The sequence below is a fragment of the Myotis myotis genome, unplaced genomic scaffold (assembly GCF_014108235.1).
Source record: "Myotis myotis isolate mMyoMyo1 unplaced genomic scaffold, mMyoMyo1.p scaffold_m19_p_6, whole genome shotgun sequence".
Taxonomy (NCBI): Eukaryota; Metazoa; Chordata; class Mammalia; order Chiroptera; family Vespertilionidae; genus Myotis; species Myotis myotis.
This window is the reverse complement of record NW_023416368.1, coordinates 80,413,192-80,441,059: the sequence shown is the minus strand read 5'-3', so window position 1 is coordinate 80,441,059 and position 27,868 is coordinate 80,413,192. Positions and strand designations below refer to the sequence as shown.

The following is a 27,868-nucleotide window of genomic DNA, read 5'->3' as shown; positions in this document are numbered from 1 at the left end:
CAATGTTTCTCTCTCATCGATGTTTCTAACTCTCTATCCCTCTCCCTTCCTCTCTGTAAAAAATCAATAAAATATATTTAAAAAATATAAAACGTTGCATGAACACAGCGTTCACCATGGGGCTGAGACTTGGGTGCGGGAGGGGGTGCTCACTCTCCTCACCCTGATCCGGGCCACCCCCTCCCCAGCAATCAGGCCACACGTGTCCTCTGCTCGGTGCGCTTTATTCCTGGGCTGGTGTCTGGCAACAGGACATGAGCCAGGGAACTCAGATTCCCTGATTTGGGGGAGGGAGGGCATGGCCAGGGCCTGAGAAATGGACACCCAGGGACAGGCGGGCCGGGGCCAGGCCGATCCCCACGTCCGGAGGCCAGTGCGTGGGCCCAGCTCGCCCTGTGAGGTCCAGCAAGCAGGGTCCGCGTGCCGGGGCTTAGCGTCCCTGAGCCTGGAGCCTCTGCATCTGCAGGATCTGGCTCAGAATCTGCTGCACATCTTCATCCATCTGGCCCTGCGGGGGGACAGAGGGGAGCCTGGGCGCCTGCCACGGTACAGACGGGGCAACGGGGGCCAGAGAGCAGCCGGGGGATGGCAGCGCCAGGGCTGGCTCACCTGGATGGCGTGGAGGAGGTGGCTCCGGTACAAGGCCACTACTGCGCTGTGCTCCCTGGCAGCGTCCTGTGGATGTGGGCATGGGCGCTCAGCAAAGCAAGACACCCCAAGGTGCCACAGTGCCCCCTGCGGACCCTGAGCCCCTCTGTCGATGGCATGGACCAGCGAGACGGTGCCAGTTGACAAAATACTGCAATGTTTCCCTCCCGTGCCTGGCACGTGGCCCCAGCCCTCTCCTGGGGTCCTCCCATGCCTGGCACGTGTACCCCAGGCGCCTGCGTGCCCCCAGCCCTCTCCTGGGGTCCTCCCATGCCTGGCACGTGTACCCCAGGCGCCTGCGTGCCCCCAGCCCTCTCCTGGGGTCCTCCCATGCCTGGCACGTGTACCCCAGGCGCCTGCGTGCCCCCAGCCCTCTCCTGGGGTCCTCCCATGCCTGGCACGTGTACCTCAGGCGACTACGTGCCCCCAGCCCTCCCCGGGGTCTCTGTGGGCCCGGTGTGGCTCTCACCTCCAGCTGCCCCTGCAGGGCCTCCACCTGGCCGCGGAGGGCCTCCACCTCGGAGCTGCCCGGGACTGCTGGCTGGTCCTTCAGCGCCTCCTTAAGACTGAAGACCTCCTTGGAGAGCTCTGTGATCTGGGGCGGGGGTGGGGGGTGGGGGGGGTGTCACCCTGGTGACCCTGAGCTCAGGGCTGGGCAGCAGGGGTGAGAGAGGTGGGACAGAGGCTTGCGAGGGAAGGTCACATCCTAGGCTCTAGAGCAGCGGTTCTCAACCTGTGGGCCCTGACCCCTTTGGAGGTCGAACGACCCTTTCACAGGGGTCGCCTAAGACCATCCTGCATATCAGATATTTACATGACGATTCATAACAGTAGCCACATCACAGTTATGAAGTAGCAACGAAAATAATTTTATGGTTGGGTCACAACATGAGGAGCTGTATTTAAAGGGCCAGAAGGTTGAGAACCACTGCTCTAGAGGCTAGCAAACTGGCCCTCAGGCTAAGAATGGTTGTCATCGTTTTAAATGGCTGGATTAAAAGTAAAAAAGAGGCCGAAACCGGTTTGGCTCAGTGGATAGAGCGTTGGCCTGTGGACTGAAAGGTCCCGGGTTTGATTCCGGTCAAGGGCATGTACCTGGGTTGCGGGCACATCCCCAGTGGGAGATGTGCAGGAGGCAGCTGATCGATGTTTCTCTCTCATTGATGTTTCTAACTCTCTATCTCTCTCCCTTCCTCTCTGTAAAAAATCAATAAAATATATTTTAAAAAAAAGTAAAAAAGAGAATGCTATTTTCTGACACGTGAAAATTAGGTAAAATTCACACTTCTGTGTTCATACATAAAATTGAATTGGTGCATGGCCACGCCCATTCGTATTCATGTCACCTATGGCTTCTCCTGAGCCCAAAACACTGCCTATCGGGTCCGTTACAGTAAATGTTTGCGGATCCTGTCACACCCCCTCCTGGAGTCTGGAAAGGGAAGGCTGGTGGAGCAGGGCGGGAAGCCGGTGTGGCTGTCAGACAGCCCGGGGTTGGGTCCCTCTCTATCCCTTTCTCTAAGGAGATCTTGGGAAGACGACTCAACCCCTCTGAGCCCAGTTTCCTCATCTGTAAAGAGAATCATGGTTCCCACCAGCTCACTGATTCTGAACAGTGAGTAAGTGTAAACTGCTGGGCAAAGAGCAGGCACTCAATAATGCCAAACTTCATCATTACTCCTACGCATAGAGGTTCTCATCAGAGGCCATGCTGCCCCCAGAGGACACCGATGGCTTCTCCTGCAAGGAGAATGTCTGGGGTGCTCCTGGCATCAAGTGGGTGGGGCCAGGGATGCTGCTCAACAACCCATAGTGCCCAAGACAGCCCCCCACAAAGAGTGACCTGCCCCTTAATGCCACTAGTGCTGAGAAAGAGAAACTCTGATACAAATAAAGCATAATCCCTACTACAGCTTTATCTTCATTTTACAGATGTGAAAACGAGGCTCCGAGAGGTCAAGGGACTTATCCAAGGCCACGCAGCAAGTCCTGTCCGGGTGGCTCGTTGCACTAAAGCCCTTGGGGCTCTGAGGGGCACGGTCACCTCCAGTGGCATGCTGCGTAATGTGGGCCTTCACTTTGTGTCTCAGCGCCTGTTTGCTCATCTGGAAGATGAAGATAAAAAGCTTTCTGGCTCTTCGGGTTGTGAGGTTAAAAGTGACGGTGTATGAAAGCAGCTGAGTAATAACCAGAAGCCCCTGTTATCATTACTCTTAAATTTTAAGAAAAGAACTTGGGAACTTGGGGTTGAGCCCTGGAAGAACCACTGCACAGCTGTGTGACTGTGGCCAAGTGGCTTCATCTCTCTGTGCCTCAGTTTCCCCAAATGGGACAATAAAAACAGCGATCTTATTGGAACTTAATGCGAGGATTAGATGCATTGATCCAGGCCTAACCGGTTTGGTGCAGTGGATAGAGCGTCGGCCTGAGGACCAAGGGGTCCCAGGTTCGATTCCGGTCAAGGGCATGTACCTTGGTTGCGGGCACATCCCCAGTGGGAGGTGTGCAGGAGGCAGCTGATCGATGTTTCTCTCTCGATGTTTCTAACTCTCTATCCCTCTCCCTTCCTCTCTGTAAAAAACCAATAAAATACATTTAAAAAAAAATAAATGCATTGATCCATATTGAATGCACAGCACAGCGCCTGACATGCGATAAGCAGCCAATAAATGTTACTGTGGAAGTAATTAGTAATCTGTAGCCTGTGTGTCCGAGTTGTCCGCTTCCTTCTCTATCTCAGTCTCCTCTCTGGAAAATGGGCTCATTTCCCAGAACCCTTTCAGGGGGACATTCTTAGATCCCCCCAATCTCTGCTGGATGGGGACCTCCAACGGAGCACAGGAAAAGATGACCCACCTTCTTGTCCTTCTCCCTGGCCCTGTCCAGGGCCTCCTGGGCGCGGCTCTGGGCCTGGCGGGCCTTCTCAGCCTCCGTGCGCAGCCCGCGCAGCTGCTGCTCTGCCGTGGCCAGCTGGGCCTCAGCTGCGTGCCGTTCACTCTTCATGAATAGGGCCTCGCGCTGCACCTGCGGCCCAAGCCCACACGTGACCCTGAGGACACTTGGACCCCAAAGATGCCCGAACCCCAGACTTCCTCTGACCCTCTATTTTGTCCTGAGGACCTTCAAGCCCATTTTGACCTTGAGGAGTTTGATTCAGGGAAGTCCCAACTCCACAGGGCATGATAAACATTCTGACCCCGCCAAAGACCTCTGATCTGCTAGCTGTGTGGCCTTAGACAAGGGACTTAACCTCTCTGTGCCTCAGATTCCTCATATGTGAAATGAAAATAATAACAGCTCCCCACTTCATAGGGTGGTTGTGAGCATAAAATGAACAAGTGCATGGAATACAATTAGAACCGTGTCTGGCACACATAAGTGCTATATTCGAGTTGGTGGTATTATTACCACTAATGTTCTTTTCTCTGCTAGTGGTTGAAGGTTTGTAGATTTCTTACAAAATGAAAGAAAACTAGAAGATTTTGGATGAAAAGCAAACAGATGTTCAAAAGTTGATGACTGCATTTTCACAAAAATATCAAGATCAGAGCAATGTGAGATTTGCAAAAATCGATCCTAGAGAAAACACTGACCTTTATAGAAATAACAGCTCCAGGGAAAAGTGGATAATAATTAGATGTTTCAATTAGTATAGATTGGCACACATTAACTATTTAAATAAATCCTAAACCGATTGATAAATCAAATCAGACTTGTAAAGTTTACCCAAAAAAGAAGTGATCACAAGGAAGATAAAATTGCAAAGACATCCATAAAGATGGTTATACTTAGGTTGGACTGTGACCAAGGGTTTAACTGGTTTAAAAGAGGGATTTCTTCCAGCTGATGTGACTCAGCGGTTGAGCATTGTCCCATGAACCAAGAGGTCACTGGTTCAATTCCTGGCAGGGCACATGCCCGGGTTGCAGACTCAATCCCCAGGAGGGGCCGTGCAGGAGGCAGCTGATCAATGATGTTTTTCTCTCATCAATGTTTCTATCTCTCTATCCCTTTCCCTTCCTCTCTCTCTGAAAAGCAATAAAGGGGGAAAATAAATTTAAAAAGAGGGTGTTCGCCCTGGCCGGTTTGGCTCAGTGGATAGAGCATCGGCTTGTGGATGAAGGGCCCCAGGTTTGATTCTAGTCAAGGGCACATGCCCGGGTTGCAGGCTTGATCCCCAGTAGGGGGCATGCAAGAGGCAGCCGATCAATGGTTCTCATCATTGATGTTTCTATCTATCTCTCCCTCTCCCTTCCTCACTGAAATCAATAAAAAAATATTTTTTTAAAAAAGAGGTTGTTCTTGGAGAAAGAATAATTCTGCCTGTCATTTACAGATTGCTTGTACCATCACTGTCCTAAGTAGCTAACATAAATTAAACCACTTAATTTCCATGTGAGGACTAGGAATTATTATCTCCGTTATACGGGTGAGTCAACAGAAGCTCAGAGAGGAAAATGCTTTCCTGACAAGTAATGAATGTAGCTTCTTACTTACATATTTGTTAAAACAGTTCCCAGTTTTGTTCAATTTAAGAAAAAAGATGGAGTCCACCATCAGGGACAAAATGAATAACAAACAAACAAAAAACTCAGCATAAAAATCTACTGGATTACAAATTAGATTAAAAATCCCTGTGCACGAGTTCCTTCTCCAGAAGGGGTTAAAGCATCAAAATGACCATAAGATAAAATGACAATCTCAAAAGAGCCAGTTGGGAAAAAAAAACACCATAGGGTCATTTTGACCAGCAGAGAAAATGGACGTTTGGTAAAAACATCAGGGTAAAACCTCCAACTCACTGCTTGCAAAAACAATGAGTAAACATCGATCCCCACCTCACACCATACACACAATTAGAGTCAAAGCATAAACAGGATTGTGAAACAAAAACAATAAAGATGCTGGCAGAAAACACAGGAGAATTTCTCCATGACTTCGGGATAGAAGCAGGTTTTATAAAAAGATTGCAAAAAGTGGTAACTATTAGGAAAAAAAGATAGGGTCAAAATAGCCAAAAGGATTTAAAGAAGAAAACAGAAACAAAACAAAAGAAGAGAGAGAGAGGAAAAAAAAGGAAGAAGAAAAGGCAAGTTGAAACATCCAGGAGGTCAGAATAGCCACAGGGTCAAAGGTTGACCCAGAAACACTGGCAGGTTCTAGTGTCTACAGGATTGAAATCGATGGGATTGAAACATCCTTTGGCTGCAGGGTCAAAACAGATGGCTGCTAGGTGTGCCTGGGAGGGGCTCGGCCATGCTCACCTGGAAGACCTCAGCACTGGTCTTTTCGTGGCGGCGTCCTAGTTCCTCCAGCTGCCCCTGCAGCCGGGCCACGTCAGCCTGAAGTGCGCCCACTATGCGCTCGTGCTCCAAGAGGGACACACTGCCCACTCGCTCCCGCTCTAGCTCTGCCCGCAGCCGGGCAGCCTCCTTGCCTGTGGCCACCACCTCCTGCTCCAGGCTGGCCGCCCGGCCCCGCAGCTCAAGGGCCTCCTCCTGCAGGCGGCGATGCTCCGAGGCTGGCACTGCGGACTGGCGGAGCACCTCGGAGGCCTCGCGCAGCTCTGCCAGGCCCCGCCGAGCCTCCTCGCAGGCCTCGGCCAGCTCAGCAGCCCGGGCCTCTGCGGCTTCCCGCGCTTGGCTCAGCTCGGCGGCAGCTGCCCGCTGTTGCTCCTCAGTGGCTGTGGAAGTGGCCAGCTGCTCCCGTAGCACCTCCAGCTCCCGGATTTGCTCCAGCCTCACCTCCTCCCGCTGGGCCAGCTCTGCCCGCAGGCCCCGAGCCTCCTCCTCGGCCAGCAGCCTGGCCGCTCGGGCCTCGTCCAGCCAGGCCAAGGTGGCCTCCAGCTCCCGGAGGCGAGAGTCCCGGTCTCGGAGGTCCTCCCGGGCCTGCTCCAGGGCTGCCCGCAGTTGGACCATGTCACCACTGCCACCACCAACAGCCTCACCCCCCCGCTCCGGCGGCCGGTCAGCCTCAGCCTCCGTGGCCTCCCACTTGCCACGGGCTGCCTCCAGCTCGGTGGCTGCCTCCCGCTCCCGCTGCCACAGGGCCTCCTCCAAGCCACGAATCCTAGTCTCCAGTTCGGTCTGCAGCTTTTCCGAGGCTTCGGCAGCACCAGGGTGTAGGACGGGGCCAGTGGGGACACTAGGGGTGGTGGCCTCCACTCCCGTGGCCCCCACATTTGTGGTCTCTGTGCCTCTGAGCTCTCCTTCCACTTCGCTCACTCCATTGGCCTTCATTTCTGGTTCCTCTGCTTTCATATTTGTGGCCTCTGCTCCTGTGGCCTGTGCTTCCAGGTTTCCTCCTCCTCCTAGAGCGTTCGTTTCTGTGGCCTCAGCCCCCGTGGCCTTTGTTTCCAAAGCCTCGGCTCCCGCGCCCTCTGTTTCCGTGGCCTGATTGTCCGTGGGTTTAGTTTCCATGACCTCGGTCCCTGCGGATGCTGCTTCCAAAGTCCTGGCTTCCGTGGTTCCAGCTTCTGCAGCCTCATCATCTGTGGCCTCAGCTCCATTCACTTTTGTTTCTGAAGCCACGATGCCATCAATCTCCATTTCCGCTGGGCCATTTTGGGTGGTCTTGGCTCCTGTGTCCTTGTGCTCCCCAGGGGCTCCCTTCTCTTCTCTGGGGGTCCCCTGTACTTCCTGCTGCTCCAGCACCCGCACAGCCTCGGCATGCTGCCTGCGCAGCTGGTCCAACTCAGCCCGGAGAGAGTCATAGAGGGCCAGAGGGACGACCGCGGCGGATCCATTTGCCTCCGTTTCATCCTTCTCAAAGTCCTCCAGGATCTGGAGGAGGGAGTGGGGGTGAGAGGGAACCAGTGGCAGCTGAAGTGGCCGTGGGGGCACACGGCAGTCTTGCCACCTTCCCTGCCCATGGACTCAGCCACGTGCCCATCCCAACCCCCTCAGATCTGTCCCCGGCCCATAGCCCCTCTACCAGGCCTTGGTTTCCCCACCTGGACCTTCTCCATCAGCTCCTGGTTCTGTCTGGTGAGCGTGGCCACCTGTTCCCGCAGCGAGGCCAAGAGCTCCTGGGCTGACGGGCTTAGCTGCTTGGAGAGCAATGTCTCGGCCCCTGGCAGCGAAACAGAGTCAGACCCGGGGGTCCCACACCGCAGGGGATGGAAGCTGGGGTGCTTGGGGGCCCCTGGGGCATGTGAAATAAATAACAACTGAGGGCCAACCTTCCTTTCAGCTTCAAACTCCATGCCTGTGGGCAGAAGCTCTGTCTCCTGGGACCCCAGGGGCCAGGTGGTGGGGTGCACGGGGGAAGGACAAGGCAGGGGCTCACCTGGAAAGTCGGGCATCTCACCCTCCTCATCCTGCAGCGTGGCCACGTCATAGCTGGTGTTCTCCCGCTCATTCTGAAAGGGGCCCAATGTCTGTCTTGGGGTCCTGCCCTCCCACCCCAAGGAACCCCCAGGAATCTAGAGTGGACAGAAATGTTCATGGGTTTATTTGACCCCACAAGCATCAAACTGGCTGTGTTTGGCCCACAAGTATAGAGTGCCTACGGTGTGCCCGGGACGATGCTGGCCTCCCAGGAAAATTAGTAAATGGCCCAATCACTGCCCAAGTGTGTGACCATAACCCCAATGACTGGGGTTGTATGTGCAGCCTGGACACCTGGGACTGGGAGGGGGACGGTGGGTCCATCCTGGCGAGGGTGTGAGGTTGTGGGTCTGCAGTGAGCACGTGTGTGCGTGTGCCCTGTGCACCGTGGCCCTTGCCTCGCCTGTGTGAGTTCCTGTGACGGTGTGATTCTGCACCTGTGTTTTAGTCTGTTGTGTGTGTGTGGTTGCATTCTGAATGTGTATATGAATGTTTGTGTAATCATGTATTTTGAGAAATGTGTGTTTATATATATTTGGGGGGTGTCATCTGTGTATGTGATTAAATGAGAAGTGTTTGCTGTATGCACATATTTGTGATGTGTGTGTGATTGTGCTTTCATGGATTTGTTTGTTGTCTGTTTGCCTGTTATATCACATGTATATGAGCGTGGCTGTCCATCTCTTGTGTATGTGAGTGTGTGTGATTGTGTGTTTTGGGAAGTGTCTTTTATGTGTGTGTTAGCTGTATGTGATTGTGTTTGTATGTTTGTTGTGTGTGTGTTTGCATGTGTGTGAGACTGTATATTAGTGTGGTTGCCATGCAACTGATTAAGAGAGGCCCCGCCCACTCTCCACTCCGCCTACCTCCAGCAGGGACAGCCGGCTCTGCAAACTCTCCACCTCCCGTCCCAGACTCTCCTTCTCCTCCTGCTTCTCTGCCAGCAGCTGCTGTAGCTCCTGCACCTGGAGGAAGGTGGTGGCGGCTCAGCGGGTCTCCAGGAAGAAACACTGGGCAGCTGGGTGGCTGGCTCTCCCCCGACCTTCCACCTACCTGTCTCTCCAGGCTGTGCAGGGAGCTGGCCTCCGCCTCTGGCAGCTTATGAAACAAGTGGGGACAGGACTTGGATCTGGGCTGGGGGCATTCCTGGCCCACCTCCTGCTAGTAGCCCTCTGTCCCAACCACAGACATCTGCTGTGCATCTACTGCACACCCAGCACTGCTCTACCCGCTCACTCATTACTAAGTACTTACTGAGTGCCTTCTTTGTGCCAGACCCCATTTTTGGCCACTAATTCACTCACTCATTCACTCACCCATTCACTCACCCATTCAATATCTGTCCATCCTCTAAATATTTATCAAGCATCTACTGTGAGCCAGGCACCATTACCTATGCCTTCCTTCATGAGCTTACCATCGAATGGGTAAACATGAATAAAATATATAGCATGTCCAATAACAGTAAGTGCTTTACATAAAAATAAAGGGCCCTGGCTGGTGTGGCTCTCAGGTTGTTGGGTATTATCCCGTGCACCAAAAGGTTTCTGGTTCGATTCCAGAACAGAGTACATGCCAGGGTTTCCAGCTCCTTCCCCAGTAGGAGGGCATGCAGGAAGCAGCTGATTGCTCTTTCTCTCTCCCCCTCCCTCTTCTCTCTCTAAAAAAAAATATTAAAAAATATATATATATATATTTATTTATTTTAAAGTAAAGTGAACTGAGAAGCAACAGAAGAGTGTTACAATCCTATATAATACAGAGCTAATATGCAAATGGTCATCATGCCCTCACGCCCTCACACCATTATGCCTAACAGCTCAGACACTCAACATTGGGGAGAGAGGAATGGGGACCAGCCAGGCACAAATGAGCTCTCAGAGAGGAATGGGACTAGCCAGGCTGCAGCCTGGGAGAGGACAAGCCACACACCCCATGGTCCCCGCGGTCCTGGGCACCTGTGGCTGTGGCCCGGGCAAAGCTGCCCGCCCATGGTCCCCAGCGGCTGTGACTGGCCCGGGCGAAGCCGCCCCGGGTCCTGGGTGCCTGCAGCTGGCCAGAGGGAGGGAAGCCCAGTTCCCAGGTGCCTGCGACCGGCCAGAGGAGGGAATCCTGGGTCCCGGGTGTGGGGTGAGGCAGAGGCGGTTAGGGGCAATCAGGTCAGCAGGGGAGCAGTTAGGGGTGATCAGGCCGGTAGGGGAGCAGTTAAGGGCAATCAGGCAGACAGGCAGAGGTGGTTAGGGGCGATCAGGTACGCAGGCAGAGGGGTTAGGGGTGATCAGGCAGGCAGGCAGGCGAGCGGTTAGGAGCCAGCAGTCCCAGATTGCGAGAGACAGTTGGACATCCCCCAAGGGGTCCCACATTGGAGAGGGTGCAGGCCCCAGGCTGAGGGACGCCCCCTCCCCCACATGAATTTCATGCACCGGGCCTCTAGTTTTAAATAAAGTGGGCAGGGAAAGGATCTTTGAGCAAAAACCTGAAAGAGGTAAAGGAGGGAGGCTGGAGAGATCTGAGAGGAGTGTTGTAAGCAAAGGGCACAGCACATGCAAAGGCCCTGAGGCAGGATTGTGCCTGGTGAGTTGGAGGAGCAGTGAGGAGGCCCAGGAGGCTAGAGCAGAGTGATCAGGGGAAGAGGGGGAGGAGGTAAGGGTGGGGAGGTAGGAGCATTCTTCCCCTCAGAATTGCACCCCACCCCAGGCTCAGCCCCAGGCCTGTGTTCCTGCTCCTCCTTACCTCCTGCTTCCTCCGTTCCTTGTGCTGCTCCAAGCCCCGGATCTTCTGAAGCAGGCGGCCCTTCTCCTGTCGCAGCCGCACAATCTCCTCATAGGCATCTCGATCATCCTGTTCCCCCGAACCCAGCACCCTTCACTTTTACTTGAGGCTCAAGGGCTGTCCCGTCCCATATTTGGGCAGGAGCTTCCTCCCCCCACTCCCATCCCTGAGGGCCCCCTTCTTCTCCATGGCCAGGGCATCTCTCACCGGCATCGGGGTGCTGGTGGGAGGCTGAGGCGCCTTCCGCTTCTTGGGAGCCCCCCGCTTCTCATGGCTGGACACAGAGTTCTGGTGGGAGGGAGGAGGTGCACATGGGAGACCTGCTAGCCTCCCACCAGGTAAGTCAGCCCACTGAACTCTGCCCTCACATCCTGTGCGACCCTGCCTGTCTGGTCCTCACTTATCCAGCATCAAAGGGGATGAGACCATGTTCCCCGAGAGTTCCAGATCTTTCGCTCTACTTTCTGCTCTGCTCAGCGCCTCAGGACTTGGCCCACCTGGACCAACTGTCTCCAAGCGACCCTTCCCTGGAGCTGAGGTGCTGCAACCCAGGAGAGGGGAAGGGCAGACCTGCTCCTTCCCTGACTGCATCAGCCCTCACCAACTTGCTGCCCTCCCCACCCCCCCAGCCCCAGGATCTGACCTCATCCCCACAACGTCTCAGCCAGTTCTGGGCATTACACTGCGGGTGATGCTGTCACTTGGTGGCAAGGGTCCTGACAGGTCCTCCTGAGTCAGAACCCCGGGGCAGGGGCCCACCTCTTCCTTCTCTCCCCACAGAGCTTAGGGTGAGGGAGGCAGTGAGCACAGGGAGGGGGCTCGGTCACTGCTTAAAGGCCGTACCTGAGATGATGCCTCCCCCGAGTCTTCCTCTAGGAAGGCGGGGAGAAAGAAAAGCAGGGTCAGGCTGGGTGTTCCCGGACTCCGCCCCCCACCCTCGGAAGGGCATTAGTGAACCCAGGGGACTTGTGCGGAGGAGGGGGGAGCTCCTGATTGCCCAAGCACCAGAACTTTTAAGTTGGGAACTAGCCACGTTGGCAGAACGCTGAGGGGCCTTGAAACTCTCAAAAAGAGAGGACAGTGGCATCTCCAGGATGGAGCAAGTGGGACACCAATTCTTAAAAAAGGCAAAGACCCAAGAATAAAGATGACCCAGGGAAAAAAAAAAAAAAGATGACCCAGGAAAGCAGGGTGGACCCCTAGACTATTCTAAAAGCTCTGGTGCTCCCTGAAACTGTCCTGATTAGGATCAGGGAAGCCAAGAAACCTCCTATAATGCAGCACACAGGGATACCTTAAAACTATTCATAGAAGGAAGAGAGAAGGGTAGCAAGAAACTGCCTAGAAGGGGGGTGCCCGAAATTGCTTAGAGGCGGGGCTTGCATACCACTGGGTGGTGAGGGGCGCTGGGCCGCCTCCTGCAGGAGGTGCAGGATAAGTTTGTCCCCTGCCAGGGAGCCATAGTGAGCAGCGTCCTGGCCCAGTGCGTCGGTGATGCCTGGCTGGGCCCCTCCCTGCAGCAGCACCTCCACTGTCTCAGGGTTAGCCCCCTCACAGGCCAGCATGAGGGCTGTCCTACCAGGAGAAGGGGCTACTGAGAGGGTAAGGACATCCTCAAACCCTCCCGCCTTCAACGCCAGCCTGGGTTGAAGGAGCATGCCAACAAGATCCCCCCAACCAGACACCTTAAGAGGAGGGAGGCTCACCTGCCCTGCAGGTCCTGGTCGTTCACGGCAGCCCCCTGCTGCAGGAGGAGGCGGCACAGGTCGGTGTGACACATCTGAGCTGCTATAATGAGGGGTGTTGTACCCAACTGGTGGGAGTTAGGGGAGGAATGAGACGTCAGAGGCTGACCCTGGGAGGTGGGGGAGCCCCTGTGTACCTGCCCCTGAGCTTCACCTGAAACGTTCCCACACTTTTCAAAGGCTGCCTGCCTGCCTGCGAAGCTACCACTTGGTGGCAGCATGTGTCAAGCACAGTATCTTTCCCCTAAAGATCCCAGAGGCTCACCCGATCCCGGGGATTCAGATGTGCCTTGAAGGAGCAGAGCATTTCTGAGCAAGAGATGCAGCCACCAGCCGCTGGAGAGAGAGAAGAGGAGGGGGGGTAGTTAGGGCAAAGCTTAGACATCTCCTGGGAGCCTTTTGTCTGGGTGTGATTATCTTTATTTCATGAGGAATTCCCACCTCCCCCGAAAGGTCAGTAACAAAGGTATGAATCCCATTTTACAGTTGAGGAAACTGAGGCCCAACCAGGTCCATGGTCATTCAGGGGGGTCGGAGGCAGAGCCACGATTAGGACCAGGTCTGCTAGCTCCCGGTCCCAAGCTCTTTCTACCTTCCATTGTGGCTCTCCCTGAAGGTAGAACTCGGGGCTGATTTTCATGTCTTTGTCCTCTTTGATTCACCTAGCATGTATTGTGCACCGACTAGGTGCCAAACCCTCTGTGCAGAGAGTGTTACTGTTTACCAGAGGGATCGGGTCTCAGCTGAGGTGTGGCAGATTTCTTGAGGTTTAATCTGAGTTGTGAGGGTTTTTTTAAAAATTTTAAAAATATATCTTTATTGATTTCAGAGAAGAAGGGAGAGGGAGAGAGAGAGAAACATCAATGATGAGAGAGAATCACTGACCGGCTGCCTCCTGCACCGCCACGCGCCCCCCCCCCCCACCCCCCCGACTGGGGATCGAACCTGCAACCCAGGCATGTGTCCTTGACCAAAATTGAACCCAGAACCCTTCAGTCCGCAGGCCGACACTCTATCCACTGAGTCACGCCAGCGAGGGCCTGAGTTGTGAGTTTTGAAGGTGAAAGGGGGAAGGCAGAGGATACCGCATGGGCAAGGTCTTAAACTGGAAGCTGGTAAGGCTGACGTGGAAGAAGGTATGGATGTCCGAAGCCTCAAAAAGGGAAGGGAGGAAGGGCTTTCTGCTGGGAGGTGTCTCTGGACAAGTCAACAAACTGTGATACCTGCTGTGGGCCCAAGGGAGTCCAGGACTTTGTTTGCTGCTATAATCCTAATGCTTAGGACAGAACCCGGTGCATAGCAGGTTCTCTAGCAATATTTACTGAATGAAAAAAGCCAACAAGCGTCCATAGTGTGACCAAAGGCATGGCCGCCACTAGGTGGCAGCATACTCCAACTACAGGGACCTAGAAAGTAAACTCTAAAGCAGACGCACATTTATTCTGTGACGGACATTTTGGATTTGACGAGTTAAAAGGCTGCCTGGGCCTTCGGCCTTCCTGAGATCCCCTAAGCGTTCCTCCAAGGAAATTACACTCTGGTCACCCCCCCGTCAGGACTGGGATGCAGTAGGCTGTGCTTTGGGGTCAGATGGCTTAGGTCCTCCCAATTATTTGCGGGTGAACCTCAATCCCCTTGTCTGCCCAATGGGATCATCATGGCTCAAAGAGTTGCTAAGACCCAGTGCTGACACACAGTAGGTGCTCAGGAAGGAAGAAAGAGAAGGCAGGCAGCTCCCCAGGGCACCGGGTAGAATAACCCCCACGCCTAGCAGGACAAGCTGGGCTGCACCCACCTGCATGATGCAAGGCCGTCCACCCACTGCTGTCCACAATGTCCACCACGCAGGATGCCTGGGGAGGGGGGAACAGGTCATTTGAGGAGCCAATCCTCGTTGTTTCTGGTTTCTATAGGAACTGCCCCTCCTTGGCTCTGCTATTTCACTCTCCTTGCTTCACCCCCTCCTTCCCTCCCAGTTACCTGCTTGGTGGAGCCTGTCTCATGGGCCTCTGAGTAACTCTATTATAAAAATTTGTGAGAAAAATGGAATAGCTAGGATCTCAGACGCAGCTGGGGGTTTGGGGAGTGGATGGGAGCTCTAAGAGTACTGGTGGCCAAGAAAGTACCTAAGGTTTGGGAGAAACTGGGGCTCAGGAAATATCTGATATTGGGAATGTATTTTGATAGGAAGTATCTGGACACTCAGGGAATATCCAGTTATTGAAGGAGTAGCTCAGGGGTAAAAGAGGCCAAGGAATATCTAGGATTCAGGGAATATATGGGGGTTCAGGGAATTGCTGTAACTCAGGAATAATCAGGGCATGAGAGTATCTGGGCGTTCAGGGAGTATCTGAGATAAGAAAGGAAAGGACCTGGAGCAGTTGCTTCAAACACTGTGGATGCCCATACTTGGCAGCCAGGTGGAGGGCATTGTAACCTGAAAGGAAGAGAGGGTTTACTGGGCTCCAGATACTCAAGAAGCTCTGGCTGCTCCCCAAACTGTGTCAAGTATTTGTGATGACTCAGTTTCCCTGTATCTACCAAGTCCCCAAACCCAGGTATTTCTCAAAACCATGCTACTCCCCGTGGTCAGACTCTCCAAGCCTTAACTAGTTTATGTCCCAGACAATCTCATCTTAGTTACATTCCACATCCACCCACTCCTCAAGCCCTACTGCCCCAGCTACTTCCCATATCCCTCGCCACTCTGCATGCTCAGCTACAGTGAAGCACCATCTATGCCCCTCAGAATCCACAGTTGTTCTGTCTGTCCCCCCTAATCCATCTACCCTTGCTATCACATGTGCCAGCTATGTCCCTGCCATGATACTCTACAAATCCGCAGTGACTCTACACATCCTGGCACAATGCCTGTTGCTGGAAGCTTCAGACATGACTATGCTCCATGCCTAGTTACTCCCTGAGCCCCAACTACTCCTTTTGGCTGTGAAGTATATCTCAGTTTTCCCCTCAGGTCCCTAGTTAAGTCATAAACTCAGAATTTCCTTTTGTTCCAGCTATTCCCAGAGCTCCAGCTACCCATAAACCCCAGATACTCCACACACTCAGATACTCCTTCCAAATTTAGTTATTGTTCTCATGCCCTCAGCTACATCTCAAGCTCATATGCTCCTCTGTCCCAACTACTTCCTCTGATTCAACCACTACCTGAGTCCCAGCTACTCCTCCTCTACAAGTTAACTCACCTTGCTTGATGATAGCCATGGTCCCTGTCCTTGGGCACCGGTAGCCTGGCATGCCCCCGTGACTCCCTGTGGACACTAAAGGGAACCCCTCCCCCCTTTTCAGCAAGACACTAAGGACATGAGGCAGGGCCGGGCTGGACCCCCAAGCGGGGCACCTGGTCTGAGTTCCTCCTCCCTCCCCTGGGGCCTGGTGCGCAGTACCTGCCCCATCTGTGCTCATGACGTTGGCGCCGTGTGCCAGCATCACCTCCAGACAGCTGGCTGCACCCCTCATAGCTGCCAGGTGGAATCTGGAGGTCAGAGGTGAGGGGTAAGCAGCAGGGTGGCCACCCCTCAGCCATCATACCCCCGCCCCGGGCATGGGCACTCACGCGGACTTGCCCTCAGGGTCCAGCTTCGTGGGCACCAGACCCTTGCGCACGATGAGGGAGGCCACCCGGGCGGCATCATTGCTCTCCACGGCCTGCAGCAGCCGCTCATCACTTTTGCCCCAGTCCTGGCTCTGTGGGGCACACCCAGAGGATGATGGGGCTGGGCAGCCACCGCCCCCCCCACCCCCCTCCCCCTGGCAGGGGCTGTGGGCTCTCACCACCCGCCCCTGGGCACTTGCCTGGCGTCTGACCCTGGCTGCCGGCTTCGGGATGGGACAGGGACCACAGGGCGGGCAGGAGCCAAGGTCGGTGGGGCTGAGCCGCAGCTGTGGGGGGAGGTGGTCTCGGTGGGAGTCTGAGACAGGGTCCTCCAAGCCTGTGCCTCCCAGCATCTTTCCCTAGGCCCATCGCCCCAACGGTTCATCCAATACCCAGTGCCAGCACCCCCCATTAAGCCATCCCAGATAAGCCCCCAGCATCTCTTCCCAAACTGCCCCCCATGCCCGGACCCCAGTCTGTCCCTTAGTGAACAGCCATCTTCCCAACATCACCCTATCAAACTGATCCACACATCTTTCCAAACTACCCTCAGAAGTCCTCCCATCGGAACCGCTAAAATGTCCCTTTTAATGTCCCTCATAACCATCCTTTGCCATTTATCCTTCTAGCACTACCCCTGAAATACCACAATTGTCACCCAAATGTCCTCCAAGATCTGTTCCCCAAAACCATAGCCTGAAATGCATTCCAAAATGTCTCCCCAAAGTTCCTGATGTGTTTTCCAAAGCTGTCCCCCCAAATGACCCCATCATCTGTCCCAAAAATGTCCTCCACAAAATCTCTCAAATGTCCTCTGAAATTGTTCCTCAAATGTTAATCTTTTTCCAAAAATGGTCCCCCAAAATAGCATCCAAATTATCTCCCCAAATGAACCCATCCGAAAATGTTCTCTGAAACTGTCCTTTCAAATGCCCTCTCAATTATCCTGTGTTCCTATCTGTCCTCAAAGTCCCCATCTGTCTCCTCAAAAGCCTCATCCATCCCCCACCTCTGCCCCCTCCCAGCTCATCCTCCCCCGGTCTGGGGGTGGGGGGTCTAGGCCCCCATGGTCAGGGGGTGGGGAGGGGCGGGCAGGGGGGAGAGTTAGGACCCGAGTCCCTGGCTCCAGGCCCCTCCCCCGGCCTACCGCAGAGGAGGTGGCGGCGCACAGGCACAGCTGCTTCATGGCATCCTCGCCCTCGGCCAGAGGGAGGGGCAGGCACTGCCAGAGCTCCGTGATCTGGCCCAGTGGTGGGGCCAAACCCAGCACCGCCCCTTCCTCCCCCCCTTACCCGCTTGCTTGCCCTCCTCCTGGTGTCCTCTCTCTCAATGGGGGGGAGGGGGGGGCAGGGCGGGGGCAGGGATGGGCAGTGGGGGAGGGGTGGGGTGGGCGGGGAGGGGTGACCTGACCTGATCGCCCTGAGGAGATGTAGCCAAGGGGCTCGGCTCCCTCTTCCCTGCAGCTGCCCACTGTCTCCCCCAGGAACTGCCTACTGTGTGCTCTCCACCTCCTTCAAGCTGGCCGGGGCTGGCAGGAGACTCTTGGCCTGAGCCCTGGACAGACAGAGCCTCCCACTGCCGCCCTGACAGCCCAGCTCACTCACCAATTCATGCACTCACTCAGCCATTCATTCACTGACTCATTCACTCACTCAACCCCCAGTGGGGATCAGCAGCTTGATCAACCTGAATTTGAACCCAGGGCCTCACTCCCTGCACCGCCACATGTACCATGTGACTCCACTAAGACACTTACCTGCTTTGGACTTTACTTTCCTCATCTGGGAAATGGGTTCCAGAATAAACAGTAGCTACTGCAGAGGGTTATTGGAGGACCACATGAGATACTATATGCGAGGCACTCAGCACAGTGCACAGCAGATAGTACATGTGCCATAAATGTGGGCACTCATCAAAAAAGGCGTGGCTGGACCTGTGTGCATTCTAATGCTGAGTCCTGGGGGTGGAGGACAGAGCCGGTGCTTAGTTAATTCCCTGAAAGACAGAGAAGACACAGCCTTTGGCTCTAACTCCAAGGGGCTGGCGTGTCCAAAGAAGAGCCTGAAATGGATCTCCTGGCTCAGGCCTCAGGTTTCCTCCTGGAAGGCCCGCACAGTGAGCCAGGGGCACTGCCGTCCCCCCAGGGGCCCAAGCCAAGTTTTGGCATCATCTGACCCCTCTCTCACTGCACACCCAGTCCACCAGCCAACCCCACGGATGTCAACTACGTTCAAGTCCACCCCTTCCCGCTGGTGGTCCAGCCCCATCGCCAAGGTTCTATGTGGACTTCCAGCTTTTACCCCGGTCCCCTTCCTTGTCTACCAGCTTCCTAAAGCCTTCATCAGATTCTCTCTTTCTCTCTCCTGCTCCAGAGCCTCCACGGTCTTCCCCTCCCACCCTCCCAGGTGTCTTTTTAAAATGATTTCTATTTTTTAAAAATATTTAAAGAAAAACGATTTTCAATATAAGAATGTTACATGCACTCCAGCGATCTTACTTGCATAAAATGCAGACTGCTCACAGGCCCAGGGAGTCCTGCGGCAGGATCTGCACGCAGTGATGATCCTCAGCCAAACCCCACCCCCGCCTGGTTTGTCAGGCTCAAGGGCTCAGAATGGATTTTACACTTATAAATGATTGGGGGGGAAGAAAAAGAATATTTCGTGACACGTGAAAATCATGTGAAATTTACATTTCAGGGTCCATAAATAAAGTTTTATTGGGACAGAGCCACACCCACCCATTAAAGACGGCCAAGGCTGCTCCCAAGCTGCAATGGCAGAACTGAGGCCGGAGGGCCCAAGAAGCCAAAAATATTTACTGTCTGGCCCTGAACAGGAAAAATGTGCCCACCCCTGTTCTAAACACCCCTGCCCCGTCAGGTGCCTGAGCGCATCTCCCCCTATGTTATTTCCCCTGGCCCAGCCTCCTTTCCGGGTGCCACCCGCCCCTCTGGCCCACGTGGCTGATTCCTGTACCACTGTCTGCACTGGAAGCCACTCCTTCAGACAGCCTGCTCTGACCACCCTGTCACTCTCTAGCCCTTTCGTAGGGTTTATTTCTCCTTCATTGCTCTTGTCACCATCTGATGTCATACTGTGTACCTTTCTGAAAACATGGTTTCTTTTTCTTTTTTCTTCTTCCATTCTGTTTCTTCTTGGCCTCTCCCCTAGAAAGTCATTTCCAGGGATGTTGGTCCATCTTGGTTACTGCTGTATCCCTAGCAGGTACTGGTGACAGATTTTGCAGGGCCCAGTGCCAAGGGAAAATTCGGGACTCCCTTGTTAAAAAATTATTAAGAATTTCAAGGTAAGCCTAGCCTGTTTGTTTAGTGGTTAGAGCATCAGCCCACAGACCGAAGGGTCTCAGGTTTGATTTCCTGGTCAGGGGCACATACCTTGGTTGAGGCTTGGTCCCTGGCACTAGCTGGGGTTCGTGTGGGAAGGAGCCAATCAATGTGTTTCTCTCATATCGATGTTTCTCTCCATCTCTCCTCCTCCTCTCCACTCTCTTAAAATCAACAGAAAAAATATCCTTGGGTGAGGATTAACAATACCAACAAAAAATTTCAAGATAAGCCCGGCCTGTGTAGCTCAGTGGTTGAGCATTGACCTATGAACAGGGGGTTCAATCGGTCAGGGCACATGCCCAGGTTGCCAGCTCAATCCCCAGTAGCGGGTGTGCAGGAGGCAGCTGGTCACTGATTCTCTCTCATCATTGATGTTTCTATCTCTCTCCCTCTCCCTTCTCTGAAATCAATAAAAATATATTTAGAAAAAAAAGAATTTCAAGGTAAGGGGTGGGTGGAGGTGGGGAAGGATATCAGAGGGATAAATGGTGATGGAGGGAAAAATAAAATAAAGAGAAAAAAATAGCCCCAGCTGGTTTGGCTCGGTGGATACAGCGTCGGCCTACAGACTGAAAGGTCCCAGGTTCAATTCTAGTCAAGGGCACATGCCGGGTTATGGGCTCGATCCCCATTAGGGGGTGTACAGGAGGCAGCCAATCAATGATTCTCTCTCATCATTGATGTTTCTATCTCTCTCTTCCTCCTGAAATCAGTAAAAACATATATATTTTTTTTTTTTTTAAGAAAAAGATGACTATGTTTAAATAATAATTTCAAAAGCAGACTTATTTTAAAATAAAGTCTTTCAAAAGGTTTTGTGCCACTAAATAAAAAAGACTCCTAATTCAGGGCATGGGTGTGTTTTGATAGGTGTGTGGCACAAAGTCAAGGGGGAGAACAGAGCATTAAACCACGTCAGAACCTAAACAGGGCCTGACACACAGTACGTGCTTAATAAATGTTTGTTGAATAAATATGAGAGAAAGAAAGAGAGAGATTGGTTTTCCAGGAAGCATTAAGGCAGGGGTCCTCAAACTGTTTAAACAGGGGGCCAGTTCACTGTCCCTCAGACCGTTGGAGGGCCGGACTATAGTTTAAAAAAAAAACTATGAACAAATTCCTATGCACACTGCACATATCTTATTTTGAAGTAAAAAAACAAAACGGGAACAAATACAATATTTGTATTTGCATGTGGCCCGCGGGCCGTAGTTTGAGGACCCCTGCATTAAGGCATTGGGAGTCTATGAATCTCTAACACCCCAATCTTCTTTCTTGTGGGATTTTTCAAAACCTGAAATAAGGGCAGCAGGTCGGTGGGAGACCAGCCCCAGTTAACTCCTATTTGATGGATGGGAACACCGAGGCCCAGAGAGGGCTGGGCAAGGCCCAGCTCAAGTATTGCCACCTGCTGGGGCCTTGAAGAAAAGGCTGGTATTAGAGGGAGCAGAATGGAGCGGGAGGCAGCAGGGAAGGACTGGAGCAAAGGTGTGAGGGCCGGACCGTGTGTGCTGAGAAGAGAGGAATAAAGGTCCGCAGAGACTTGAGGTGGGATCTCTGCAGTCACGGGTGTTTGCTTTCTTCCCTCGGGGAGCTGAACAAAGGCTGAACCTGACTCCTGCTGCCTGCTGAGAAACTGGAGCCGGGCGGAGGGAGAGATGGCAGATGCTGGGTGTGTGTGTTGGGGGGGGGGGGGGGCGAGGAGAATGGAGGACAAGCTACTCCCCCAAGCCTCCCAGCTGCTGCTACAGCTCCAGTTCCCCCAGCCCAACCCCGGCGCCCCCCTGCTCAGAGCAAACACTATTCCCACCCCCCAGACACCCAGAGACCCTCATACCCAATTGGACATTTTAACACCCTCCCGTCCCCGTTCTCTCCCCCTTGACTTTGTGCCACACACCTATCAAAACACACCCATGCCCTGAATTAGGAGTCTTTTTTATTTAGTTGCACAAAACTTTTTGAAAGACTTTATTTCAAAATAAGTCTGCTTTTGAAATTAAAGTTATTTGTTTGGTTTAACTACTGGTGACAACTTCTCAGAAATTCTAATGTGAAAAATTCAAGTTAGGAATCGATTCCAAACTGGAGGTAAAAATTTAGGGTCATTCCACAGTAAATGAAACTGAGCTTATGTCATGTTTTGTAGGTTAATGAGTCATTTATTATTTTTTCTCTATTTCTCTCTCTCTCTCTTCTTTTCAATCAATGCACTGGCCCCCCAGCCCCCCCCCAAAAAAGCCAAGATCATATTCACAGCAACACAGCCCTGGGAGAAGGAAGTCTGGTGTCTCAATTCCAAGCTGTGTGACCTTGGGCAAATTCCTTAACCTTTCTGGGCCTCCATTCCTCATATATAAAATGGAGATAATGAAATCTACCATTTCATTAAGAGAATTAAATGCACTAACATCAGAAAAAAATACAGGGTAAGATATTTATAGCATCTGAATACAAATAAAATAAAATGAATTCAATAATACTCAATTAAAAATGAATAATAAAATTAAAATTAATTAAAAAATGAAAAGCAATGTTAAAATCAATAAATAAAACAAAATAAGCTGAAAAAACTGAGGGAACCACAGAATGGGTGGCAACAAATCCAAAATCACCCAGCTTGTCCAGGGCAGGATTCTAACCCAGAGCCACCTGACTTGGAAACCAGGATTGTGGCCCTGCCTCCGTTTTCTGGCTTTCAAGGACTCCTCTGGCTGGGCCCTCTCTGCCCTCAGCACCCCCTTATGTTCTCTGCTCCAGCCAGAAGAGCCTGCTTATAATCCAGTGGTTCTCAACCTTCTGGCCCTTTAAATACAGTTCCTCATGCTGTGGCCCAACCATAAAATTATTTTTGTTGCTACTTCATAACTGTAATGTTGCTACTGTTATGAATCGTAATGTAAATATCTAATATGCAGGATGGTCTTAGGCAACCCCTGTGAAAGGGTCGTTCGACCGCCAAAGGGGTCGCGACCCACAGGTTGAGAACCGCTGTTATAATCCCGTATGTCCCTAAATCAACCAGGCCCGGTCTAGCCTTTACCAGTGGCTCTCAACCTTGGCTGCACATTAGAATCACCTGGGAATCTTTTTAAAATCCTGATTTCTGGGCCTCATCCTTTGGAAATTATTTCTTTGTTACTAATATTGTGGCCCCACCCCCATAACAAAGAAATAATTTCCGGAGGATGAGGCCCAGAAATCAGGATTTTAAAAAGATTCCCAGGTGATTCTAAATGTGCAGCCAAGATTGAGAACCACTGCTCTAAACCTTTGCCCACGCTGGTCCCCATCCTTCTTCCAGGTTCCTCTCCAGCGCTGCCTCCTCCAGGCAGCCTCTCTGATTGCTCTGAGCTATGCCTGCCGATAGAAGGCCCTATCACTTGGTGGAAAGTCAGGCACATGTGTGTTTGAACCTCATGCTACCACTTGGCTTTGTGTGCTCTGTGACTGGCAAAGGGGAGGTAACCTCTCTGGGCCTGGTTTCTTCGTGCTGTAAGTGCGAAGTCACACCTGACCAAGGTCAGCACAAAGGGGCACTCTGACTCTATGTGCAAATCCTCACTGAAGTCTCTTAATCTACGCCCTGGGCTGGCCCCCACATTGGCAGGAACTGGGGGGCAGGAGGGGGTGGGGATGACTGAAGAAGCAGCATTTCCCTCTGGAGGTACAGTCCAAGATATAGTTTCAAGCCCTAGCTGGTTTGGCTCAGTGGATAGAGCGTCAGCCTGAGGACTGAGGGGTCCTCGGTTTGATTCTGGTCAAGGGCACATACCTCCACTGCAGGCTCGATCCCCGGCCCTGGTTGGGGTGCATGCAGGAGGCAACCAATCGATGTTTTTCTCTCTCTGTCTCTCCCCCTCCCTTCCACTCTCTCTAAAAATCAATGGGAGAAAAAAATTAATGGAAAAATATCCTCCGGTGAGGATTGAAAAAAAAGCTAGCTTTAAGGGAAGCCAGCTGGACTCCACCTCAGGGCCTTTGCACTGGTTATTCCCTTTGCCTGAAATGCAGTTCCCTCAAGTAAACACACAAGTCCCTCCTTCTTTCCCTTCTGGTCTTTGCTCTAATATCAGCTTCTTGGAAAGGCTTTTGCTGACAACGGGTTTAAAGGTGCAACCTAGCCCCGGCCGGGTAGCTGAGTTGGTTAGAGCATTGTCCTGATACGCCAAGGTTGCAGATTCGATGGGTCAGGGCACACATAAGAATCAACCAATGCATGCATGAACAAGTGGAACAAATCAATGTTCCTCTCTCTCTTTCTCTCTCTCTAAAAAAAAGCATTTTCAAAATAAAAATAAAATTGCAACCTATTCATCCTACATAGCTCAGTTTCAATTGACTGACAACCGTCTCCCTAGAGGCCTAGACACTCCAATCCCCTTTCCTTACTTTCTTTGTCTCAATGGCACAAAATATGCCTTTCCACTCATTTATCTTGTTTCGTGTTCATCTCCCCACCCGGCTGTCAGCGCCTGACGACAGAGATTTCTGTCTGCCCTATTCATTGCTGTTTGTCCTATGCCCAAACAGTGCCTGATGCAAATGTTTGCTGAATAGACTGTCAAAAGCAAGCGATCTGGTGAACACACAATACGATATACAAATGAGGTATTATAGAATTGTGCACCTAAAACCTATATAATTTTATTAGCCAATGTCACCTCAATAAGTTCAATAAATTTTTTCCCCAAGGGTAGTTGGCAGCTTTATCATGTAAAATACTGACAATTAAATGTGACTTGAAAAAGCACCTAATATGTGACAGTAAAAATGTGTAGATAATGACAGCATTGTTGATTTTAATCCTCATCTGAGTAGATGCTTAGAGAGAAGAAAATGAGAGAGGGAGAGGGAGGAAAGGAGAGAGAGAGAGAGAGAGAGAGAGAGAGAGAGAGAGAGAGAGAGAGAGAGACCCGGACATCAAACCCGCCACCCAGCTATGTGCCTTGACCTGGAATCAAACCGGCAACTTTCAGTGCCCAGGACGACACTTAACCAATTGAACCTCGCCGACTGGGCTGAATTGTATTTTTTAATCAATTAAATTCCTTGAATGTGAAGCTGCTCTGATGTATGAAAACTATAAAAAATTTGCCTAATAAAAACAAAAAAAGAGATCAAGGTCCCCAAGAAAGTGAGTCCTCCGAAAATCAAGTGGTCACTGTAGCTGGGGAGAACAGAGATCTCCTGGAAGACGTGTTATTGGAGCCAAATTAGAAGGGATGGGAAGGGTGTGGGAGGCAACAATTCTGGGAGTGGGCATTCCAGGTGGAGGAGCAGCTTAGGCAAAGGTATGGTGGCTGGAAAGCTTGAACAGGAGACCGTGAGGACACTGTGACAGCAGGGGGCAGTAGAGAGGAAATTAAGGGGTAAACTGGCGCCGGTGGGAGGTGAGACACTATGGAAGAGTTTTGAACAGGGAGGACCCTGGTCCTATGGAAGCTGCCAGAAGAATCTGCTGGGCAGAGGATAACGGCCCAAAGGCCCAGTGCATCTTCAGCCAGGCTTGGGGGACAGCCACCTGAGGGTGGGGGACAGCATGCACCTCAGTGGCCTCAGACTTACCTCTGTCTTCTTAAATCGAGCCCGGAGAGTCTTCATGGCCAGCACACAAGGCTTCTCCGCAACCCAGGCCCCCTGGGAAAGGACGGGGGAAGGGGATCAGTCTTGGCGAGCAGGAGGGTCAGCAGCCTTCCCCTCCTCAGAAGGACCACTTCCTCCTCCCTGCGCCACCCTGGCCCCTTGAGCAGGACACAGACATGCCCCATCTCCTAACTGCCGTGGGTCCTTCAGCTGGGCATTTGCCCTAAGTTTCACATCTCTCACCCTTAAATTAAGGAAGACATCCCCTCTTGACCAACTCATGGTTAGTTTTCGGTGAGGCCTGTAGCATTGGGGCAGCAAACAGTAGGGGCTCCAAAATGCACTTTGCCACTATTTCCTGCGGCCCAAGAAGATCAGGTTTTTTCTGGTCTCCAAGCTTTTGACTGTGCAGTTATTTCTACCTAAGATGTTCCTTTCTTTATTCCTTCTCTGGTGAACTCCTATTCATCCGATGCAGCCCAGTTTCAAAATCCCACGTTCTGATTGATCAGTTTTGCCTCTCACCAGCAGGCAGAGCTCTAACTCACCAAATTTGGTTCCTTCAGCCCTGCCTGGGTCTCTTCTAACCCAGCCCTGGCTCCGTAAGCTCAGTGTCTGGGCTAATTCTATCATAGTTAGAATTCTGAATAGTTAGGGGCTCTTTGGGGGCCAGGCCCAGAGCGGAGGCTCTTAGCACAGAGGCATGTTTCTTGGAGAGTCAGAGAGAACATCCTTGCAGCGAAATCCCCTTTTACCAGCCTGGCTTCCACACAACTGAAGGCATGGAGGAAAGTCACCCACGGGGGGTGAAGGTCTGGGTCGATGGTTATGTGCATGCATATGCACACACAAGCAGGAGGCATGTGTGTGCATGCATGCCTGTGCACCTTGGCCTGTTCTGTGTTCCATGCATGTGCAGGAGTAGGCAGGTCAGACAGGTATGCCTCGAGGGGCTGTTTTGCTAGATGTGGGGCTCAGGACCCCTTCCTATGTCTGAGATTTCTGTGAAGGTGTGTCTTTCACCCCCTCACCCCCCCGCCAATCCATGCTTAAATCCATCTCCCCATCCACCTGTGCATCCATCTTCCTACCTCAGGACTTATATATCCCACCCACCAACTCACCCGCCCAACTCATCTTCTCGTGGTCCTTCAAGCACCTTCCAACCATGCTTCATTCTCCATCCATCACCCACCCCCTATCCATCTACCCATCCATCACCCACCCACCCATCTACCCACCCACCCATGTATGCACTCACCTAAACCTCCAAAACCCACCCACCCATCTACTCATTCATCCATCGTCCATCCACCCTACACTGACTTATCAACTTACCATCTAACCATCCATCCACCCTTCTATAAATCCATTCATTTTTCCATTCACCCACTCATCCATCTAGTGCCCATCCGTTCATTCACCTCTTCAATTTATTCCATTCACTCAATGTACCCCTTTTGCTCACCACCCACCCCATCCTTTTCCTTTACCCCTGTCTGAAGGGCTCAATCACACCCAGAGAAGAGTGTAATGAGACACCCACAATGCGGAGTCCACAGGTTGCTTGAGCAGGTGGGAATCTGTCGGCTTGGGGGAGGGGGAAGTGCCCGCATCTAGGGAGCCGCTTCCCGGAAGAGGCGATGATATAAAAGCAGGGCCTGAAGGCCAGACAGGACACTAAGCAGCAGGAAAGGAGGGTACATACCCGAGACTAGACGACGGAGGCTGAGAAGTGGGAGGCGCATGCACCCACAAGTGCGTGTCTGTCAGGGTGCCTGGGTAGTCCCTCGGTGTGGCTGGGATATATTCCGGCCCTTCCTTTCTCCCACATGCTAGGGCTCAGGGGCCAGGAACCTGAGGTCCTAACGGGGCCCCCATCCCAGGCCTCCCTTCTCTCCTTCCTCTCCTACCTCCTGCTGTCCCAGCGACTCCAGCACCAGGCCACTGTGTTCACTGCGGGCTCCGGTTACCCGCTCCCTGCTGGGCCACCAGCGAGCACCAGCAACACTGTGCACTCAGCTCTGACACCCGATCAGCTGGGCGGGCAGCAGCCCCAGGGGGCCGGGGACGAGCTGAGGGAGGAGGCAGGTTGGCAGCGGGGCTGCCCGTTGGCCAGCGGGATCTAGTGGGAAGACACCGATGTTCTTCCCTATCATCACTGGCCCTAGTTCAGTTTCTGGAATGAGCTACTCTCTTCCTCTCCTCCCAGCCTTTGCACTTGCTGTTCCCTCTGCCAGGAGCACTCTTTCTGTGCCCCATGTCACCCCAACTGGATCGTTCTCCCCCTCTCACCTCTGCTCACTCTTCAGATCTTGGCTATGACATCCCCTCCCCCAGGAAGCCTGTCTGGATGCCCCCGGCTGGGTCGGTGCCTCCTCTGCGTTTCCTCATTGCACCTCGGTCACAGTCACCACTGCCCGGGCACTGGTTTGTAGCCATCGTCAGCCACAAGGCAACACTTCTGTTCCGGTGTCTCCTTAGCACACAGGAGTAGGTGCTCAGCACGTGTTGGGGTCTTTGCTTGTTTGTTCTGAGAGCACATTTATTAAAGCTGGGGACCGGGAAACAAGGAGGGGCTTAGCCTAGAAGCAACAGCAGAGAACCTGGGGGGGGGGGGGATTGCTTGTTATAGGAAGAACTGAGCTGCGGTGGGGCTGCTGTCGGCTCACTGAAAAGTCAGAGAAAAGGGGGCCTTGGAGACAGGTTCAGGGGTGAGCCTGGGATGAGCTGCCGCTGCCCACTGCTTCCCTGGTTGCAAGTCTCTGGGACGCTTAGAACTTGGGGAGGGGGGGGGGGAGGACTGAGAGAGAAATGGGGAAGC

General features: G+C 52.7%; 1 protein-coding gene across 1 annotated transcript; it reads right to left on the bottom strand.

Annotated features, from left to right (window-relative positions):
* Window positions 1-5: 5 nt before the first annotated feature.
* Window positions 6-27,579, bottom strand: ANKRD24 (ankyrin repeat domain 24). Its single transcript, XM_036315525.1, has 22 exons — window positions 27,340-27,579; window positions 25,027-25,098; window positions 16,310-16,396; window positions 16,071-16,201; window positions 15,901-15,989; window positions 14,866-14,930; window positions 14,289-14,346; window positions 12,759-12,829; window positions 12,455-12,561; window positions 12,136-12,323; window positions 11,592-11,620; window positions 10,956-11,036; window positions 10,710-10,817; window positions 9,030-9,074; window positions 8,843-8,941; window positions 7,936-8,008; window positions 7,601-7,719; window positions 5,913-7,430; window positions 3,505-3,672; window positions 1,118-1,243; window positions 610-675; window positions 6-508 (listed from the first exon to the last, which is right to left on the bottom strand). The coding sequence occupies exons 2-22, from the start codon at window positions 25,060-25,062 to the stop codon at window positions 431-433; spliced, it is 3,342 nt and encodes a 1,113-aa protein (XP_036171418.1). The 5' UTR covers window positions 25,063-25,098; window positions 27,340-27,579; the 3' UTR covers window positions 6-430.
* Between the last annotated feature and the right edge of the window lie 289 nt (window positions 27,580-27,868).